The sequence below is a fragment of the Sminthopsis crassicaudata genome, chromosome 1 (assembly GCF_048593235.1).
Source record: "Sminthopsis crassicaudata isolate SCR6 chromosome 1, ASM4859323v1, whole genome shotgun sequence".
NCBI lineage: Eukaryota > Metazoa > Chordata > Mammalia > Dasyuromorphia > Dasyuridae > Sminthopsis > Sminthopsis crassicaudata.
Window position 1 is genome coordinate 52,158,998 of NC_133617.1, and position 19,669 is coordinate 52,178,666.

A 19,669-nucleotide genomic window follows, 5' to 3' on the forward strand; every position below is an offset into this window, starting at 1 on the left:
GTGCTATAGTCTTTCAGTAAAACCAGAAATCCTATGTCTAAGTCTAGAGTTTTGGAGGATCTGCTATCCTGGCTGGGTTCTGAAGGGTTTCTGCCTTTCAGAAAGGAAGTAGTGGAGGCTTTTACTGATCTAATCAGCTCTTCCAAGAACTGACTGGCAGACTCTAGGTCTCTTCCCAGATCCAAATGGAGGTCAGTCTTGAGGTCGGCTCTGCTCTGAACTCAGCTCTTCTGAGTTCTGCCTTTTTGAGCTCTTATTGATCCTGTTGAATATCTTTGTTGAGATGACTTTCTTCTACCTCAGTGAAAAATCCAGGTCTGCATTTCTGCAGCTAAGCTAGAACTATGCAATATACACTTGTCCCAAAGTCATCAAACAAATGCTAGGAATGACTTTTCCAACCATTAACTTTAAAGTCCATATGAGAGTCAATCAATCAACAAGTATTTATTTAGCACATTCGGTGTGTCAGGCTTTGTACTAGGCACTGCAAATTTAAATATAAAAATGCTTACAATAAGTTTACATTCTAGTGGGGGAAATAAATACACATATATATATTTATATTTATATACACATACACACATCTATCTACATATTTAAAGCATAATGTTAATAAGCAGACATACACAAAATAGTTAAATGCAAGATGGATGCAAATTAGATTCTGGGAAACAGGACATTTTTGGCCATTTTTAACTGTCTTTTGTCTGTGGGGCTTTTTTCTTTAGTATTTTTGTCCTTTTTTCTGCCCTTTTAAATAAGTAAAACTGTTATCCATCTGAAAAGGTTCCACCTTTCTACACTAATAAAAGTGTCTTTCACTGGATCACTCCACTGGATATCTCTTGCCAAGCTGACATTGAACAATCATTGAACATCAAATCAATCAATCAATAAACATTTATCAAACTCTAGCTATGTACTAGGTATGTACCAGTGCTAAGTGCTAGGGATGCAGAACGAAGCACAAAAAAAAAAAAAAAAGAAAGAAAGAAAGAAAAGGAAAAATAGCCCCTGCCCTCAAGAAATTTATAATCCAATGGAAGAACTTAACTCTTAAATTTGGTTATTTAACTAGTTCTGAATCAATTTAGTTTTACTGTTTACAAGTCTCCATCTCTCTTTTCCACAAGAAAAATATGGGAGGTTTTATCAAATGGCCTAATAAATATCCCAGCTAAGGGCAGGCAGGTGTACTGTTGTGTCAGTGCCCAGGAGCACAACTCCATTTCCACCTCTAAAGTCTTCCCAGTGTCTACAGCCCCTCCCTTTCTGTCTCTGTTCCAGGTCTAGAAGATGGAATTGGGACTAAGGAGCTCATCATTGTCTCCAGTCCCTTCAGGGGGCAAGCCCCTTCACTGAACATCTTTTCTTTTTTCTGTCTCTGTATCTTTTCAACTTTACTCCCTTCCCTATCTACTGGCTCCACTATCATGGTTCCCTTTGTCTCTTGGTGTAATGATTGAGCACTGGGACTGGAGCCAGGAAAACTTGAGTTTCAGGTCTTGCACTTCCTAGGAGGGTGGCCCTGGGTAAGTCACTTAACCATTTTGTACCTCAGTTTCCCCAATTGTAGAGTGACAATAATAAGAGACTCTACCTCTCAGGGTTGCTGGGAGAATCAAATAAGCTCATGCTTGTAAAATGTTTTTTTGTTCAGTCATTTCAGTGGGTTCACTTAGGGGTTTTCTTGGCAGAAATCTTGGAGGGATTTGCCATTCCCTTATGTAGTTTACTTTACAGACGAGGAAAATGAAGCAAATAAGGTGAAGTGACTGGCTCAGAGTCACACAACCACTGTCTGAGGCTGGATTTGAATTGAGGGAAAGGAGACTTCCTGACTCCAGGCCTTGGGGAAGTGCTTATCCTTTTCTCAAACTATCCTCCCCCCCTTTTAAAAAAATCTCTCCTTTTTTTAACTATTAGATTTCTAGAAAGAATCATTGACCCTATTTTTGGCCTCTATATCCTCCTCTTCCACTTGCAATTTGTCTTCTAATTTATCCTTCTCAAAGGTCATTGGTCATTGGTCACTTTTTAAATGATCCAAAGTTCATATTCTCTTTGATCCTTCTCCCTGTGAACTATATGATTATTTTCTCCTCCCCTGGCTCTGCCCACGTTCACTTCCCTTAGATCTAATGACTCTTCCTGCTTCTTTGCTCCAAGGACCATCACCCCCCACTACCTGAGGACCCCCTTTTCTCTCCTCCATGTTACATCCTCACCCTTGCTCCTCCCAGTACAACATTGTTCTTGAGGGCAAGAAGTCTTGTCCTTTTTTATGGTATTTATCTAACCAATCTATATGTACATATATATATGATATATGTATAAATATAGATAAGATTAATTTATCTAATATAGCAATTATCTAATCTAAATCCAGTTCAGGGTTTTGCCTATGATAGGTATCTCCCCCCAATTTTTGTTGAGTGAATGAAGTTGCTGGAGTTCAGCCCGATGTAAGGAAAACTGGGACCGGACCACTGGAGCCCTCCCAAAGTTGAGTGGACTGGCAGAGGCCGGGTGACTACTTGCTGGCCATGGCGCAGGAAAGAAGTTTATTCACGTCCGGGGGTGGGGGTGGGGTGTAGATGCTAAGAAGGTTCCTTCCAGTTGAGATAGCAAGAGGAGCGCGGGACCTGGACAAACTGAGGTGTGGGACAGTAATAATCACGATTCTGATACATCTGCACACCCCTACACTGCAGGAGCTGAGGGTCGAATCCTTCAGTTTTGGCTCGAAGATCTTCCAGGAATTATGAAATCACTTTTTTTTAGGCAGCTGGAGTTTAGTGACTTGCCCGGGGTCACCCAGCTAGAAAGTGTCTGAAGCAGGACTTGAATTCAGGTTCTCCTGACTCCAGGGCTGGTGACCTATCCACTGGGCCACCTGGCTGCCCCTAGGAAATCACTTTTTTTTTTTCAAATAAATCTTTTAATTTTCAAAATATATACATGGATAATTTTCAACCTTTACAAAACCTTGTGTTCTAATTTTTTTCATTTCCCCCCCAATATAGGTTGGCGCTGTTTGTCCCCAGGGGGCACAGGAAGAGCCGCAGAGGCTTATCTCCAAAGTTCCGAGAAGGCAGCTGACCCAAAGGGGTTTGGGGGCTGTCTCCCGGGCGCCCCTTCCTCCACGGAAGGATTAGGCCGGGATGACCGCTGGACCAGCACGTGGTAGAAGCTATTTCCAGATCAAGGGAAAAACTAGCAAAATCTGAGATCCCTTTCCTGCGCAGAGATTCTGAGGACTTCCTGAATCTTCCATCCCCAGCTCTGCACACAGCAGGTGCCAAATGATTACAGACATTTATGCTACAGTGCTTTAAAGATCACACGCATCTGGGCCCTGGGTGGGATATGACCAGCAACGTGAGCAAGTGAAGGGATTTGCAGCCCTTGCAGACCGTGCTCCCTCCCCTCCGCTGGGAGGTCCAATAAAAGTTTGCAGTCGTTTTCATCGCCGAGTTTGGAGTGCCTGGTTTGCAATCACTGCACCAGGCAAGTGACAGAAAACTTCCGACGCTCCCAGCTTTGGGCTGCAGGGCCAGGTTGTCAATGTCAGGCCCACTCTCAGTTTCCTCATCTGTACAATGGGGATCACAAAGAAACGGAAGTAGAGGGCAGCCCGGCCCCGCCCCCACCGCCTAGGAGCCGGACCGAGCCGAAGTCGCGAGCTCCGGGAGGGCGGGGCCGGCAAGGGGAGGGGGACCTCGGGCGCGCGCTGGGGCTGATGGGCGGGAATCCCCTTTCCCTAGGGGGCCACTAGTCCGACAGCTCCCCTTTGAATCCCGCCGCCCAAGAGGAGACGCACGAGCCCGAGTGACCTTAAGACATTCAACGACCCCGGGACCCGACTGGGACTGAAGGAGGGAGAAGAGGGGAAAAGGTAGAGGGACAGCGACTAGAGTCACGTGCGGGGCGGCCGTTGGACGCCCAACGTCCTTTCTCAGGTTCCCCCCGCTGCGGCCCGTTCGCAGGGGCGGTGCGGCCGGAGGGCGGGTCTCCTCCTCCCACGCGTTGGCTCCACCTCTCCTTCCCTCTTTCTCCCGCCCTCAGCGCCTCGTGCGCCCTGCGTGCCTCGTCAGCACGCTCTCGGCGTCCTCTCCGAGAGGCGGGGACTGAAAGGAGCGAGCGGAGCCTCGGCCTAAGTTGGGGGTTGGTGGGGGTTGTATCGGGGACGCGCGCGGCGGCGGTGGCGGCGGCGGTTCCTGGTTGAGCGTGTAGATTATATAGGAAGAGGAGGCGGCTCGGGAGGGAGGCTTTGAGGCAAGGGCCTGGTCGGGATCGCGGCGGCGGCGGCGGCGCGCGCGCTCTCGCGGCAGGTCGGTTCGGTTCGGACGGCGGGCGCGGCCAGGCCTTGGGCGCGCGGGTTCCGAGGCAAGCGCGAGGCCGCAGGCGGAGCCGGGCCCTCGAGTGCGAGACCAGGCCGGAGCCGGTGAGGCGAGGCGGGGCGAAGCGGCGGCGGCGGCATCGGCAGGCCAGGCCCCGGGCGGCGGCGCCATGAGCGTGGAGGCGTATGGGCCCAGCTCGCAGACGCTCACCTTCTTGGACACGGAGGAGGCCGAGCTGCTGGGCGCTGACACCCAGGGCTCCGAGTTCGAGTTCACCGACTTCACCCTCCCAAGCCAGACCCAGACGCCCCCCGGGGGGCCCGGAGGTGGCGGCGGCGGCGCGGGCGGGCCCGGAGCCGCGGGCGTCGGAGGTGTCGCGGGCCAGCTCGACGCGCAGGTGAGGAGGGCCGGGGCCCTGTCTTCCCGCATCCCCTCCTGCTGGGGCTCCCCCCAACCCTACCCTGGGGCCGGGAGGTTGCTGATGCTCTGATCCGGGAGGAAGTGGCTGGCCCCGGGGCAAGGTGGGAAGGCTGGGGTAGGGATTGCTTTCCCAGCCGGGCTCCTCCTGACTCCCAAGTCCACCCTCCACCTCCCTCATCCCCGAGAGAAGATCGGGCCCTTTGGGGAATTTAGAGAGGAGGGTGAAGAAAGGAAGGAATCCTCTTCTCTCTTTCCCCCCCCTCCCCCCGCGCCTCCCCCGCGGACACTTTGTAGACTCCTCCAAAAGGAAGAGAGCCGTGGGGGAGGGGTTGCTCTTCTAGGATCGGTGGGGGGGGGTGTTGCGGTGGGGGCATGGAGACTACGACTTCCAAGACACCCCCCCCATTGGGGAGAATTACGGCTGACGGGAGATTGCCTTCGAAGCTCCTCTTGTTTCTGAAAAACTCGCCTGGGCTGGGGTGTTCTGAAAGCTTCCTGCCCCCTCAGCCCAGCACCTCACTGACTGGTCCCACTTCCCACCTGTTCTGACTCCACTTTGAAAATGTTAACCCAGCAGTTGAGGTTTTGCTTTGAGCCAAGTCGCCTGTTAACTGTTTTTAAAATTAAATTTTGTCAAACCTGTGATGTGTAGGGACCTAATTTGGGTGTCAAGTGTGAATTTTTTTATTCATATAGAAATTCCATCTTTTAAAAATATACAACCCAAAGTGATTTTTTATACAGTAAAGTTCAGATGTACATATTGATGAAGGGCCATTTTTCTTATTGGCTTTGTCTTGTTGAAAACTAATCCTTAATGAAAGCAACAGGTATTTTAACTTTCACTTTTATGAAATACTTTTTAGAACAAATACACTTCCTGTTACCTGGATTTGGATCCCTTTCTTCCTGAGTACAGTCATCTGTTTTTATCTGATTGGCCCAGTCCTATCCTTGGTTGGTTACCTGATTCCTAATGGCTGTGTGACCACAGTTAATCTCTGTGAGCCTCAGTTTATTTACCTGTATAAGGAAAGTAATATTTGACCTATCATTGTAGCATATTAGTGAAAAAAATTCTTTGTGAGCCTTAAAGTGCTATTAAAAAAAAAAAAAAGAAAAGAAAAACATTTTGAATGCTTAGAGTAAAAGCTTAGGAGCTTTATTTTTGTAAAATTTTATACAGAAATTGAGTTCTCTTAAGATTGACAAGGGGCCTGAACTTCCCAGAGATGACATGATATGCCCATTGTACTTTGGGGATTGAATATAGTGAAATTTTTTGAATCCAGGTCTTTTTTAATCCAAGACCAGTGCTCTTTTCATCACATCACATAATACTTCACATCATTATGTTTTTTAAGGTGGCAAGTTGGTGGGTGGGGCATCTGGGTGAGCAGGTGTGTGAGCAAGTTTTGGCTTTTTGCAGTGAAAGGATTTTCGAAGAGAACTACAGAAGGATAGACATTTCTAACACTAGTATTAGTGCTCTAAAACAATGTAGAACAAAACAATCATATATGTGCTTTCATGTATAACATGTAATAAATGTCAGATTATACCAGTCAAAAATAGTGAATAGTTAATTTATAATTAGCCTTTATGATGTTGTTGTTGTTGTTGTTTTTAAGAGGGCAGGGCATTTTGTCTGTTTGTGAAATTCTTTACAATTGAGGTAATTTTTGGACATTAGGTCCAAAAGTATTTAAGATGCTTTATGTTTAAAAAAAAAAAAACACACTTTACATTATAAATGTCAACTAACATATGTGGGAATTACTTTGATGGCAGTATATTCTCAAGTAATAAGAGTAGTCTACTTATGCTTCACAGCCAGTCTAAAGTAACTTTTCTAGTTGCGTTGTCCAGCTTATAGGTTTTGTTGCTGATATAATTTGACAGCTCAGAAAACTCCTGTTTGATTTGTCATCAGCTGATAACAGTTGTTTGCCCTTAGAAATATTTGATTATTTTTCATGAGCATTAGTTTTTGCGATGACCAGAATTCACCTCATGAAGGTGACCATTGAAGTAAAACTTGATGTTATTGTGCAAAGGTAACTGTTTCAATTTTCCATCCTATTTAAGGAAAAAAAGATGAAGATTTAGGTTTTTGTAGGGGGAAATGAGGACTTTGATTGAGAGGGATATAGTGAAACAGGAACAGTTTTGAAAATATCCCCAAGGTGCATAAATAATCGTTGTGTCTTTTGTAGCAATTGATTTCACCAAGTACTTCAAAACACTTGGGAGCTACTTATTTTATCTGAATTTAGGAGCTAGTGATGTAATCAACTGTAAGAAAGGAGATCCTAAACTAGAAACTATTGAGCTATTTTTTTGTGTGTGAGAAATGAATCCGGGTTTTAAAAAAGGAATGATTTTTTTGATTTTGTACCTTTGAATAATAAAAAGATGGTAAAAATTCTGAGGTGCTAGGGTGTCTTTTTTTTTGTTGTTGTTAACATTAGTCTTGTCTTTGCCAGATGAGAGTCATTGAATATTGGAACTAGAAGAGACCTTTAGAGAACTAGAAAATGCTCTTTAGATTATCCAGACCAGTTCCTTTGTTTTATAGATAGGGAAATGGACCTAGAGAGGGTGAGTGAATGATTGTGAGGAGAATCAAACTTATTTCTCCTGAACTGCAGTCTAGTGTTTTTAATCATGATTTATTTGTTTTTTAAAAGACAAGCTTACCTAATTAAATGATGAAGAGTTGTGCAGACTGTTAGAATATGAGAATGGGAGCTAGAAGCCTGCTCTAGCCATTGTAAACTTGACCTCTATTTTTTTATAAAATAAGGCTAATATTTGTTAAAATATTTTAGAACCTATAATGGCAAAACATGGTGTATGTTAAAATAAAATTGGCTTTTTTTTTTTAAGTATCTTCCTGTTTCCCAAATGAAACATAATTTCTAGATTTGTCATTTTCAGAATAATACAAATGACTTGGTTTGTCCAGTTTTGTTTAGTCTTGTTATTGATGTGATTTCCTTGAACTATTGGAATGATTGCTAAAATAATCTTTTTAAGTATTGAAACTATGTATAAATATGATATAGTGGAACCTAAACTAGAATTTTTTTAGCTTTTACTTTGTTCTTGTTAATTTTGCCTGTCTGAAATTCACTGTTTTCTCATGTATAAAAATGAAAATAGTTTTATATCTGTTACATGGGATTGCTGTGAAGCACATTTCACTTTAAGAAAAAGCCTCATATACAAGGTGTCACAGTTTTTTTCTAGATTTCCAGATGAGAGAAAGATCTTCTGCAAACCTGATTAAGCAAACAAGAACTCTGAAATGAGAGTGTGATGGGATATGAGGTTTTTCTGTCTTTTTTATAGAGGAAATTTTTTTGGATGTACAATTACAGTTTTGTGAGAGACTTTCTTGTCTCTTTGAGGTTAGACAAAAAGCTCTTCTTGATTCCCAATTACCTTATCTTAAACCCAACTTTTAAAATGTGTGTTGGTGGCAATTTGTGCACTTAAGGAAAACTGGTTTGGCAGTGTTCTTTTATAGATTGTTTTAGTTCATTTGGTAATAAATTTTCCTTTTTTGTATTTAGGGAAAATGACTTTAATAAGAATATTTAACATCAAAAATGGGTTTTAACATTTTTAAATGACGTAATCGTTTTGTTTTTTTCGATTTGGTTTTGCATTCACTTCACTATCCAGTCTTTGATTTTGGTCCCATAGCACCTCACATTTGTGTAGTATTTAGAGAATACATTATATTATATACAATATAGAGAATACACATAATCTTTTTTGATTCCCAGAATCATCCTACGAGATAGGAAGTTTACCAAAGAAATTGAAGCCAACTTGTTATTAGCCCAAATATAGGCCATATCCCTCAAATGAAATTCCTTTTCAAGTAAAAAAATATATAGGCTTATACAACCAAAGCCAATAATAATATTGCTTTGTGTCTATATCCAACTAAAAGTCCAATATTTAGAAAAATATGACTTATACTGAGAACAATTCTGTAAGTCCAAGTCTTCTAAAACTCCAGGTCTTGTGATGTTTTTGTTACACTTTGCTGTCTCTTTCAAAAACTAGTCAAAATGTTAGCCTTGCAGTAACATTATCCATCCTAACCCAGTATGTACAGCACTTTTCCTCCCTAATGTTTATTGAACTAGCAGGATTTGTTTCAAGGTTTAGTTACCCAACTGAAAAGGGGGGGGGGGGAATCAAGTAAAGGAGAAGTGATGCCCTCATGAACTTGATCCCTACTGAGGAAAAGAGCAAAATCATTGTTTTTTAGAATGAAATGGATTTTAGTGATCACCTACCCTAATCTCTTCATTTTAGAGTGTTCTCTTTAGGTTACAGTGATGTGGACATAAACCTGCAGTCAGCTTGGAATCCACGCTATGGTTCTAAATTCCAAATGCCTTCCATTATGTCACAATGTCTTTTTTTCTGTAAACCCCAGCACAAACTACACGGCTTAAATGGTAGGCACTTCATCTTTCTTGAACGCATCTGTTGAGTCTGGGCCTCAATTTCTTTCTGTGTAAAATGAGGGGGTTGAATTGGATGTTTTGCAATGTCCCTTTTGGCTCTAATTTATATGATTTATAACTTTCTTTTTTATACACTACTCTGTCTAATAACCTTATTTTCCTGATTAATTGCTTCTCTTCTAATTAATTTTAACTATTTCCCATTTAATTATTCATACAATAGTTACCAGGTGGAACACTGGAAAGAAATTTGATAGAAATTAGATTTAGATTAACATTATATAGCTCTCAATAAGCCCAGGATGGATAAGAAGCATGAATATTAAAAGTTAATATGGTTTAAATTTTTTTTTGAGAGAACTCAGTCTTTTACTTCTGTAGGTAGGAGGAAATTCTGAAATGAACAAAGGGATAAAGGGAATCACAAACGATAAAGTAGATAATTCTGAACAAAATCAACACAACTAAGATAGAAGAAGCTGTTGATAGACTTACAGGGCTGAGTGTCCCTAGCCTTTGTCCATTCCGGCCTTTTTGCATTCTTCCCTGTCAACAGCCACTACCTTGGAATCTTGGAATCAAAGCCATCAGAATCAAATCAATATTACCAATGTAACTCAACAGGACTTGCCAGTCAACTATTCAGCATTTCCAAACTAAAACACCCCTCCCTGGCCATCATTCTCCTATATGTGTTGTCTCACCCATTATGATGTAAGTCTTGAAGGCAGGAGCTGTCCTGCTTTTATAGTTATATCCACAGTGCTTAGCATATATTGAGCATTTAAGTATGTATTTATTGAGAAGAATCTTTGTATCATCTATATTTGATAGAGATTTAATATATCCAAGATTTTTCTAAGGAATAAATTGTCATAAAATAAGAACAATTTTCAAAAGATTTGCAACCCCTTAGCATGTGAAAGATTGGTCTAGAACACTAATATTAGAAATATAAATCAAAAAGGTAGTTGGTATAAGTAGAATAGTATTGAGACTGATTTTCAGTAGCAACTATTTAAGTGTCTTCGTAGTTAAACCTACTAGTTAGGACCTGTTATCTACTTAGTCTTGTACTTAGGCTACTTAGGTAAAAGACAGCTCATTTGAGAGGAGAGGGGGAATTAGATCAATTCAGGGCCACATAAGACAAAGTCTCTGCTAGTTGAATTTTAGCTGTGGAAAGTACATATACACAAAAGTCATATTTTATTTGTTAGTGATTGTAATTACAGTAGAACTCCTGAGTCAGTCTGATTCCCTCTCACTCTCAATTCTTACACTTACTTTCCAAGTCCTGTTAAAATTTCCCTACAATGTCTTAACATCTAATCCATTTCTATTTTCCTACTTGTACAAACACCTTAGTACAAGCTCTTTACCATCTACCTAAATTCATTGCAATAACCCGTTAACCCATTACTGTACTCACAAAGGCCTGATCTATTCTTTTCTATTTCTCACAGAATGTTTTTTGATCATAGATCCTGTTGTCCTTGGCCAAATCCTCAGTGATAGATTTTTGAATTTGCTTTCCAAGTTCATACTCCGTTGTGTAGTGTTCAGGACTCTCCATAACCTGGTATGGCCAATCATTTATCATTTATTTATTTATTTTTTTTTTTAATGATTCTCTTCCATGAGTACTACACAACAGTGTCTTTGCTGCCATCTAAACAAGCATTATCAGCTTTTGCTTGTGCTCGTTCAGTATGTTGTTTGCCTCATGATTATTTCTCCTATAAAATCCAACTCAGATTTTCTTTCTTCCCAACCCCCTCTTTCTCTCCCCCCGCTCTTCTTCCCCTTTTACTCTTGGATCTTAGATGGAACTTCTTGCCATGCTTTTTGGTGCTTGTATAAAAACTTGTTGAACACCTCCCTCGATGTAGAAAACTTATCTAAATTTGTATCTTTGAACCCCAAAATTCTTTTCTTAAATGGTAGTGGCAGAACAGCAGTAATTGGAAGTCCTACTTATATACCACTTTGATGGGCTTTGTAAGGCAGACTGTGCTTTGTTCTACAGTCACTCATTCTCTCAGAAACCATTCTTTCCCTTCTAGATGCTTTTCTAGAAAGGTTTTTTTGGGGCCCCCCTTTTTTTAAAAATTCTTTTTAGATGGTTGTAGTCAATATGCATTTCTTCTATTGACCTTTTTTAATCACAATTTCCATAATTTGTATTCAGTTATTATTTCAGTACAGAAGTATTACTATCACAGTTGTCTTCCATCTGTAGGTGTAAGAGAGCTAGAAACAGCTTTTCTTTCAGATAAAATCTGAACGGTTTGTTGTGAGATTTTGTTTTGTTTTTGTTTTTTTGTTTTGTTTTGTTTTTTGGTGCAAAGATCTTTCCTTTTTGTCATTTTGTTAGAGTATATTTCCAGCAATGAGATCACTGGGTCAAAGGTATCGATTTTTATGGCTGTTAATAATATTGTCATATTCCTGCAAACATTTTGGAAAGTATTCTAGTTGTATATAGAGAATATGAGTAAGAACTTAATAAAACAGAATATACCGAGGTATTGAGGTACAAACGTATGAGGAACAATAAGAAGGTGGGTATGACTAGAATAGAGTGTTGGGCATGAGGAATCATGTGGAGTAGATAGGGTAGCACTAGGATCATGGAGGGCTTGATAGGAGCTTGTATTGGGGTAAGTAATTTGAATACAACAGTGACACAAAGTATAGAAAGAGTAATTCAGCCTGTATAGTAGCAATAAGTTTTTTTTTTTTTTTCTTTTGGGGGTGCATCTTATTGTTCATTGATAATTTTGTAGGAAATAAGTTAATTTTAATCATTGAAGACTTCTAGGACATCTTTATGTACTATATTGGAAAAAATAAGGAAGTAAGAATCCTTCCTCAATACTTGGTGTTAAACATGACACCAGTTTGATAGCTCAAAAACCAGATGCCACTGTATTAATAATGCCTGTGAGTGTGTCAGGCTACCTGAGGTTGCTAAGAGCTGAGTGGTTTGGGCTGCATTGCCTTCTAGAAACTCAGACTATCATATTTCCAATAGACTTAATTCCTGATTAGCAGAAATACTTAATGAGAAAGAAACAACTTGGACCTTTCAGAAAGGTAGTTTGTTAGTTTTGTAAGAAAGAGGAAAAATATGAGTAGCTGATCCATTATTGCCCATCAACTAGTTATACCCCTAGTACATATTTTACAAAACCAAGTCTATCAACAGTTGATCATCACATAATCTTGTTGCTGTGTTGTTCATTGTTCTCTTAGTTCTCATTTAACTCATCATCAATTCATGTAAATCCCTCCAGGCCTCTCTGAAATCATCCTGCTAATCATCTCTTATAGAACAATAATATTCCATTACATTTATATACCATAATTCAGTCATTTCCCCAACTGATGGGCATCCACTCACTTCCAGTTCCTTTCCACTACAAGAAGAGGCGCAGCAAACATTTTTGCACATAAGGGTCCCTTTCCCCTCTTTTTATGATCTCTTTGGGATATAGACTAAGTAGTGAGACTGCTGAATCAAAGGGTATGCATAGCTTTATAGCCCTTTGGGAAGAGTTCCAAATTGCTGGTTGGATCATTTTACAACTCTGCCAACAGTGCATCAGTGTCCCAGTTTTCCCACATCTCCTTCAACATTTGTCATTATCTTTTCTGTCATCTTAGCCAATCTGATAAGTATGAGATGGTACCTCAGAGTTACCTTAATTTGCATTTGTCTGATCAATAATGATTTAGAGCATTTTTTCTTATGACCAGAAATGGCTTTAATTTCTTTGTTTGAAAATTGTCTTGAACTGAAACTTTTAAGGAAAATAACAGGGGGAGTTAAAAACTAACATTTATACCACATTTACTATGCACCAAACATGTTAAGCACTTTTATCTTATTTGGAAAGGCTTGAATCAAAATGGGAGAGGGGAAGCAGATGTTCTCCAGTTGATAAAGAGGTTATTAAGAGGCAAGGTTGGTCTGCCAAGGACTATGATCTTTGTATTGGAAAGATTAAAAAAAAAAAAAAAAAAAAAAAAAAAAGGCTTGATACTACCCATGAAGAATAAAAAACCTAGTAAAAGATCACCTGCCTGTTCTTGATGAATTCCAGCTTGATGAATGACTATTTGATATGGTCAGATGAAATATCTGTCAGTGACAGTTATCATTGTTTAGCCACTATTAGCATTCCTTAAAGTTTGGAGAATTGAAAAGATACTATAGGAATGGTGCTGGGGAAATGTTCTAATGGACAGCTACCGGTTAGTCATTCCTGGTGAAATTATACAATGCTTTATTATTATTCTTTTTAAATAGTATTATATTTTAATAGCATTTTATTTTTCCAAAAATACTCAGGGATAGTTTTCAACATTCATTCACCTTGGAAAAACCTTTTTCTAAATTTTTCTCCTCCACTTCCCTCCCCCTTCCCCAAAATAGCAAACAATCTGATCTGGGTTAAATGTTTACAATTCTTCTCAACATATTTCCATATTCATCATGCTGCACAAGAAAAATCTGATCAAAAGGGGAAAAAAAAAACCAGCAACCTCCTCTCTCCCCAAAAAAAGTGAAAATACTAAGCTTTGGTCCATATTCAATCTCTGTTGTTTTCTCTGTACCATCAGTTGGAAGTCCTTTGATCACCTCATTGTTGAAAAGATCCAAGTCCATCATAGTTTATTAGTACACAATCTTGTTGCAGTGTACAATGATCTCTCCAGGCCTCTCTAAAATCATCCTCCTGGTCATTTCTTAAAGAACAATAATATTTCGTAATCATAATTTATTCAGTCATTCTCCAACTCATGAGCATCCACTCAGTTTTCAGTTTATTACCATTACAAAAAGGGCTGCCACAAACATTTTTGCACATGTGAGTTCTTTTCCCTCCTTTAAGATCTCTTTGGGATACAGGCCCAGTGGAAACATTGTTGGATCAAAGGGTATGCACAGTTTGGTAGCCCTTTGGGCATAGTTCCAAGTTGCCTTTTTTTTTTCCCCCCCCCCTGAGGCTGGGGTTAAATGACTTGCCCAGGGTCAGCTAGGAAGTGTTAAGTGTCTGAGAGCAGACTTGAACTCGGGTCCTCCTGAATTCAGGGCTGGTGTTCTATCCACTGTGCCACCTAGCTGCCCCCTCCCCCCCAAATTGCTTATTAAAGGAATAGTTAGTGAATATCTTGAAAATGATGCTCATGAAAAGACAGTATGGCTTCCTCATATACAGGTTATGCTAAACTAACCTTCCTTTTTTGACATTACTGTAGTAGAGCAAGCAAATATTGTTTTCTGTTTTTTCAGCACAGCATTTAAGTGTATGTGTGTCTGTTTGAATGTCTTAGGCAATTGGGATTAAGCAACTTGCCCAGGGTCACACAGCTAGGAAGTATTAATGTCTGAGGCTGGATTTTAAATCAGGTTTTCCTGATTTAACTGGCACCGGTACTCTATCCACTGCACTATCTAGCTGCCCCTACTGACCAAGTCTTTTATTCTCTTATGGATAGAGATGAAGATTAAGTGACAGTATAACTAGATGGTTTTGAATAGTAGGTGCTATCCTGTAAGTTGTGCTTATTTGTCTTGGTTGTGGCTTGCCTAGTAGGAATCATTTAAATTTATTATCAGTCTTTTTTTTTTCCGCTTGCTTCCTGAATTTAGTTGCATTTAGTAAGGAGTTGCTGATTCTGATCCTTAATAGAAAACCTCACTGAACCTGGGTATTTTTAAGAGAATTGTAAAATGATGTAAATTATTTCTTAACTAGGATTGAATAGGGAATCCAAACTGTATTGTTTGTTTTAGATTTCTGGTTGAATGAGAGAAGCCAAACGACTAGTGATATTCTTTTTCTTAATATACTGACTGAGGTCATGCAACTGTTAAGTGTCAAGAGTACAAATCTGAACCCAGTGCTACACCTGATGTTAGATGTTAGTTAACTGTTGCCTAGCTTTTGTGCTAAATTTTAAACTTTCTCATCTGTAAAAGTGGAGAAGATGAAACCTACTGTACTTGCAAAATTGCTGTATTAAATGAGTGGCATTGAAAAACATTCTAAGAACACTAAATTTCATTGGTTGATATTTACATTATTCAGTATCTGTCACCTTCTCTGTTCATGGAGTGATCCTTGCCTAATGGTGTCTCTCTAGCCCCTCCTTATTCCCCACTTTCAGATTGGGTAATCTGAGGGTGAAGTCAACTTAAATTTACCTCTTGTTTATGTCATAGTCATCACTTTTCAGTTGTATTCAATTCTTTCTGACCCCATTTGGGTTTTGGAGTGGTTTGCCATTTCCTTCTCCAGCTCATTTTATAGATGTGGAAACTGAGACAAATAGGGTTAAGAGACTTGCCCATGGTCACACAGCTGGTGTCTGAGGACAGATTTGAAATCGATTGTCCTAACTCCAGGTCCAGTGTTCTATCCATGGTGCTACCTAGCTGTATGATGGTATCAGTCCACAAATCACTATACCTTGTATATTTTGCTTTAACTAACATAAACTCAGTTGCAGTTGGCAATAAGAGCTATGCAGATTATTTTGAATATAATTGAATAGCTGAAGTTCTGCCTTTAATTTTAAACTTAAAATATAAGGGTGATATGAGTACTTATGTCTTAAAACCATGGTTCCTGTCAAGTCCAATGTGATCATTATATTTCTCTCATTTATACAAAGTGAGTTAATTATTAGAAAAAAAAAACTGGCATAAACCAAGACTAGTAGGGGAACTTTTTGGTACAACTGTAGGTTTTTTTTGAAAGAAAGGAGGAAAGTGTTGAATTCCTATGACTGGTTTAACTGATATCTGCTGTAAAAAGTGGAACCCGGGAGGAGTGTTCTCCTAGTATCTTCCCAGATCCTCCCTAAGGGTGGCAGAAACAGAATTACTGTCAAAGCATGCAGTGACTCAGATAAGACTGGTAGTAGAGGGTAGGTCCTAAATTTTTTTTCTTTCAGAAGTTAGTGTCGCAAGAATTGGTGACCAGAAGATAATTTGTGGAGGGTACTTCTTCGTATTGAGTCATTATTATCTATCCATGTTTCTAGGAAGATTTAGGATTATTATTGATTCTACCTCCATAACTAATAACACTGCATCCATCATCTCTTATCACATTCATCTTTTCTGGAGTTAATTTCATATTCTTCTTAAACCAAACTGGCCTATTTGTTGTTTCCTAAATTCAGTATTCTATTTTTTCTACCTAGCATGCCTTTAGTTCTCTCCCATTCTCATATTCTTTTTCACCTTTGCCACTTTGATTTCCTTACTTCTTTGGAGACTCAATTCATGGACCTCCTCCCATGCAAAACATTTCCTTTTTACTCCCTAGTTAATGCTTTATCTGTCTTCAAGTAATGTTTTGCATAGTCTATTTACATATTGTTTTCTGTCCCTAGAAGATTATTGAGTATAGGGGCTGTTTCTACACCTCAGTGCCTCACATATATTCTAACTCCACAACATCTCTAACATCTATTCCCTTTTCACTACTCACACATTCATTATCTTAGTGTAGCTTTCATTATCTCTAGGTTATTATAATAGCCTCCTATCATAAAAGACAGGTAAGTGGCACAGTGGATAGATGACTTGGAATCAGGAAAACCTAAATTCAAATTTGAACTCTCCCTAGGATATATTCCCTTTTTAGAAAAAACCTTAATTCCTTCAACACTCTTTAACTACCACCAAGCTTGCTTGATTGTTCCTGTCCCCCTTCCTTTCCAATTGTTAGTATGCTTCCTCCTTAACTAACCTGTTATTTATTTTGTGTTTGTTCTGTATTGTATTGTTTCCTGTGGTAGAATACACTTGAGATCAGCTATTGGGGGGAGAGGGGAAGGAATGTGTCTAGCACATAGTAGGATCTTAATAAATGCTTGTGATGATTGGATTGGTCCTGATGGTTATATTGGAAGGTTATATAGAAGAATATTCATGTTTTACTTGGTCCAGAGATCAAAATATGGAGAAATGAGTAAAAATTTCAGAGAAGTAGCTATTTTAACATAAGGAAAAATGCTCTTAATTCAGCTAATACTGAATTAGGCTTGTTTGAAAAGACAGTAGTACATTATTAACTGGAGGCTTCTAGGTCTGGATATATAATTGTTCTTTTTGCTGGTTGCTGTTCAGGCATGGGTTAAGCTTTTAAGTTCCTTTTGAGCTCTGGTAATCTGTAACATTATGTAGTTTTGGTGGATAACAATCAAAGAAGGTGCTGAGTGTGTACTTTGCTGGGAAAAAAACCACAAAACTTTAAGTATGGAAACATAATCAAAAGGAGATGGAACAAATCATTACTGTTTTGTTAAGGTTTGGGGCTTTTTTTTTTTTTTTTTTTTTTTTCTATTTTGGATAGAGATGTTAATTTGTTATATGGAGCTGAACTTTCTAAACAGGCAGCCAAGTGATGTGGTGGCCCGAATGATGAAAACAGAGAGCAAATATAGCCTTGGACACTTTCTAGCAAGTCAATGTTTTAATGCCTCAGTTTCCTCATCTTTAAAATGGGAATGATAATAGCACTTCCCTCCTAGGACTTTTGTGAGGATTAAATAAGATAATATTTGTAAAATGCTTGGCATATATAATACATTTTTTCTCTTTCCCTTCCTTCCTTATTTCTTCCATTCCTCTGAAACTTAACATTTTAGATATTTGCCTGGAGGGCCAAAAGAGGCTCAATATTTTGCCCACAGCCAGTGTGGGCATATTTTTCTGACTGCAAGGCAACCTCTATTCACAAATACTGCCACCTCTTCAGATTCATTTTTAAAATCACATGTGAATAATTTGAAGATTTGAACCATTTTAAAAAAATACTCCATTGTGCTTTACCAAAATTTTAAGCAATGAGATACTGAGAGACCTTGTTGAGATATGCTTGATACTCTGATGTCAAATTTTTCCAGCAGAGAGAAACCAGTAAAGGCTTGGGTCTTCATGGCATGTAAGAGTTTGTTGAAGGAACTTAGGAGTGTTTGGCTCAGAGAAGAAAGTACAGGAAATTCCAAGAGAATGATTTTCAGGATCTTTGACCTCAGAAAGCAGAATTAAGGAGAAAAAATACATGAAGTAAGGGAAAACTTCCTATCAATTAGAACTTTCCAAGAATGATAGGGGAGGCTTGAGCAGGCCTGAGGTGTTTTCCTTTTACTTATAGGGCTTCAAGCAAAAGCTGTGGGATCATTGATAATATGTACTGGAAAGGATTCTTTTTCTTTTAGGCTGGACTAGATGGCATCTAGAGTACCTTCCAGTTCTGAAATTCTGTGATTCTGATTTTGTTTTTCAGCATTTGTATTCATTTCTTGAAAAAATATTTTATGTTGCTGTCTTGTGCTCATTTTGGAATGTAACCCATCTCCTACCTAATAAGTTATTTCTTATAACAAAAAGGGGGGGCAGCAGCTGATCATAATTAATCATAATCACCCATAATTCCCTTTGTAAAGAAGGGAGATTTTGCATTGTTACCAACAGATACTAAATGCATGCTATAATAACATTTTGATATCCAGATTCTGCCTTTAAGAAGCTAGACTTCTGGGGAATGAGGGTATGGAAGGAGCACATAAAGTAAACAAACATTAAAAGTACCCACCCACTCTTGTGCCAGACCCTGTACTAGGTACTAGGTATACAAAACTTAAAATAGTCACTGTCCTTTTGGAGCTTCCTACTTCAGATAGAAGATGTAGACAGTAATTTTTTAAAAGTTTTATTGTTGTATTTTGTTTTTAAATTATACCTACATGCAGATCAGCCTGTTCCATATGTAAACATAAAATACAATCTAAAGAAAGAAATAGGAGGAGGAAGGGATAAAACCTAGAGGGAATTGTTAGAATCCTTACTAGGTGCTAAGTCAGTACTTAAAAATTCTCTAGCTCAAAGTTCACACCTTTAGTTCAAATCTTTAAAGGGGAATGAAGAAAGGCACTGCTGAGGAGGTGACACCTGAAGCATGGTACCTTGAAGGAGCCAGGCTTAATAAGCTGATGGAAGGGATGGGGAGGGGCTGGCAGGAATGAAAAGTAGCAGATGCAAAGGGGTGGTGAAGATGGGAACGGAGTGTCTTATACAGGAAACAGTACCCAGGCCACTTTGGCTGGAATATAGTTCATGGGGGAGAACATTGTTTAATTAGTCTGGAAAGATAAGGACTTAAAGTAAAGGACTTAAAACACTAAAAAATAACACAGTAGTAAGTGTATCTTGGGAGTTCATTTGTGTTAAAGTGTTGATAGTTTTTCTGGGAGGCCCTAAGGAACCACTGAAGCTTTTTGAGTAGAGGTATTAGTAATCAGACTTATGGCCTGTGCTTTAGGAATCACTTTGGCAACTAGTAAGCTCTTGTAAAATTCCCATTCTTTCATTTACCTTCAGTCTCT

At 39.4% G+C, this 19,669-nt stretch overlaps 1 protein-coding gene across 1 annotated transcript in view; it reads left to right on the plus strand.

Moving 5' to 3' along the window:
- The first annotated feature begins 4,391 nt into the window (after positions 1–4,391).
- UPF1 (UPF1 RNA helicase and ATPase) overlaps positions 4,392–19,669 on the plus strand; it is a 57,711-nt gene continuing 42,433 nt past the window's right edge. The window contains exon 1 of the mRNA XM_074302996.1: positions 4,392–4,743. Coding sequence (XP_074159097.1) covers positions 4,516–4,743 — 228 coding nt within the window. The 5' untranslated portion in view covers positions 4,392–4,515. The remainder of the gene's footprint in view (positions 4,744–19,669) is intronic.